At 41.9% G+C, this 2,955-nt stretch overlaps 1 protein-coding gene across 1 annotated transcript; it reads left to right on the top strand.

Moving 5' to 3' along the window:
* Positions 1–260: 260 nt before the first annotated feature.
* LOC110679443 (cuticle protein 16.5-like) lies at positions 261–1,145 on the top strand. The gene is made up of 2 exons (XM_021854028.1): positions 261–313; positions 373–1,145. Exons 1-2 carry the CDS (start codon positions 302–304, stop codon positions 1,018–1,020), a joined length of 660 nt encoding a protein of 219 aa, XP_021709720.1. The 5' UTR covers positions 261–301; the 3' UTR covers positions 1,021–1,145.
* The last annotated feature ends 1,810 nt before the right edge of the window (positions 1,146–2,955 follow it).

Raw genomic sequence — 2,955 nt, 5'->3', positions numbered from 1 at the left:
ACTGGTTGTCCTTCGATGCATTTTGGTTATTCTGGACATAAGCAAACGAAAACGGTTTATCGTTGGCTGTAGGAGAACGTCACACCTGAGTGGTTCTTTTCCGATCACCGAGAGGCGTAAGAAGATACCCATCCGCTTGGCGCGATGAAAACAGTTGGAAAATAAAATGTATTAAGAAGTTTACTATTATGGAAGGTCATTTGTGGATGGGTTTTTTATATAAATATTGGATTCGCATTTTGGAATAGCATCATTCTTCAGTGTCCTGTTCTAGTGCAAACATCTGCAAATATCTACAAAAATGGCCTTTAAGGTAAAATACAAAATCCAGTATTACATTAAGCAAAGGTTAAATCCTATATTCTCATTTAGATCGCTGTTCTGTTTGCCTGCCTGGCCTACGCCAGCGCTGGATATCTGGAACCAGCCACTACTTACCAAGCTGCACCACTGGCCTATAGCTCGCTTCAATCGTCGGCTCTGTCCTACGGATACAGTTCTCCTATTGCCCAACATACCTACGCTGCTCCAATCGCTCATCAGACTTATGCTGCCCCAATTGCTCATCAAACATACGCCGCACCAATTGCCCGTACCTATGCTGCTCCAGCTTTGTCCTACGCTCAAAGCTATGCTCCAGCTCTATCCTACTCAGCAGCCCCAGCTCTGTCCTACTCGGCCGCTCCAGCTGTATCCTATGCTCGTAGCTACGCTCCAGCTCTGTCTTACTCAGCTCCACTGACAACCACCAAGACCCTCGCCATCGCCCAGCCAGCCATCGCTCATTCTGCTCCTGCAGCTCTGACCTACTCTGCTGCTCCAGCCTTGTCCTACGCTCGCAGCTACGCTCCAGCTCTGTCCTACTCCGCCCCATTGGCCGCCAAGACCGTTGCTATTGCTCAGCCAGCTGCCATTGCTCATGCTGCCCCTGCAGCTTTGACCTACGCACCAGCCCATGCCACCAGCTACACCAGCTCCTTCATGAAGTACAACAGCCCATTGATCGCTTATGCTTATTAGGAGCCATACAATTATCCCATCAATGTTCCTGTTCCTGTTTGTCGACGATCAAATGGTTTTCACCAGTCTGCACCATAGTTTAAGGATATATTGTTGATTAAAACTATCTGCAATGCAGAAACCAACTCTCCCAATGTAATACATTGTATATATCACAAACCAACAACACCTCAAGACGAGGTCCTCATCCTCGACTCAAAATCAATTTACCGCCACACTTGACGTCAACAGTTCTCTGAGAAGACAAATAATCCTCCAAACGATCCATAATTGCCGCAACCTTACCACACACGACGACGCTGATCGTGCGGACTTGGGACAGACGCATCCAACGTACAGTGTCAGCGACTGTATTCTTCTTCTATTTGGCGTTACGTTCCCATTGGGACAAAGCCTGCTACTCAGCTTAGTGTTCTAAGAGCACACCCACAGTTATTAAATGATAGCTTTTTTTTCAAAATTGCCATTTTTCGCATTCGTAAATGGAGCTGTCTATAAACCACGTGGTCATTTAGAGGGTGAGGGGTGTGGCTGGTCAAAGACCACGGTCCATACAAATTTGTGGAAGAAGGGGGTTTGAAAATCCTTAAAAATGATCACGTGGTTTATGGACAAGCCCTATCATGTGACAGACACGACGACAATTTCCATAACGAAAAGATCCTGGCCCGACCGAAAGTCGACCCCAGACACCTTCAGCATGCCTTTGCTTTGCAGCCACGGACTTTACCACTAGGCCAAGGAAGGCCCCTTTATTATTAGGTGCAATTCACACGCTTCGAGTACCTACCAAAAGCACCAAAAGCAGAGCCATCTCAACAGACCGTCACGACGACGACTACTTCGACAACGCCAGAGGACAAGAGCTTATTGAATGTGATTTTCAATTGCGTGACTATGGTGGTTCACTATCCGGCCCCACCAAGTGTCGGATATCGTTATTTTTCGAGTGGTATCTGGCAATGAAAGTGAGAGCAAAAGGAAATATTTTTTTATCCCATTTCATTTTCATTCATAATCACATTGAGATCTTTTAGTACAGTGGAGGTGTAGATAGGTTCTCCATTATAGGGGGAGAATATGTTACATGATTGACCCAAAAAGTTTCGTGTTCGAATGCATCTCCAAATGGACCTTTTTTTAACTTTCGAAGAATATAAAGTGACATCCCGGGAGATAAAATCCCGGGATTTGTGTAATTTCGGGATTTCCCGTTTCCCGGGATATAAATGCTAACATCCCGGGAGTCTTGGATGATCGCAAAATTGGATGATAACCAATTAATTTAAATGCAAAATAATGAAATTTACCCTCGATACAAAGTATCATAAATAAATAGAATAGGTTGTTAGGTTCTTTCATGACAAGTCAATATTATCGATTTGTTGTTGGTCTAGTTGCGCATATCATTTGTTGCGTACCTTTTCAACATTAGCAGTTTTCAAACTCTCAGGTAAAAGAAAGCTAATCTGAAAGTAACCACATTTAAATTTCAGTCTATAATTTTTAAAAACTACCCTTCTGTATAATCCATCTATATCTTAAACGATCTTTTATCGTTTCTCTTGTTCTACAAAGTTTTGATGACTGTTAAAACTTTTTGTTTAGTGCTTATTGTGTGTTTGACTTGAATGTTGACCATACTTACATTTAAATAAAAGAAAATTTTGAAAAGTATGCATTAGTAAAGTTAAGCTTTGATTTTTGTTTAATTACTTTATTGAAAACATATGTGACAGATAATATGTTATACAGTAGTTTCTCGATTTTATCACTATTCTTTCAAATATCGCTTTTAATTTTCTTTGCTGTTTAATTTTACCACGCCGCAATAATAGTATTAAGTTCATACATTTGACATTGGAAAATATCTCGAAACAACCAACATAGGGTAAAAGCACCGGTTTTGGCCAGCCTAAGAGAAAATGTCAATAA

This window comes from Aedes aegypti, chromosome 3 (assembly GCF_002204515.2).
Source record: "Aedes aegypti strain LVP_AGWG chromosome 3, AaegL5.0 Primary Assembly, whole genome shotgun sequence".
NCBI classification, from domain to species: Eukaryota; Metazoa; Arthropoda; class Insecta; order Diptera; family Culicidae; genus Aedes; species Aedes aegypti.
The sequence above is the reverse complement of the archived record's forward strand: the minus strand, read 5'-3'. Positions and strand labels throughout refer to the sequence as shown.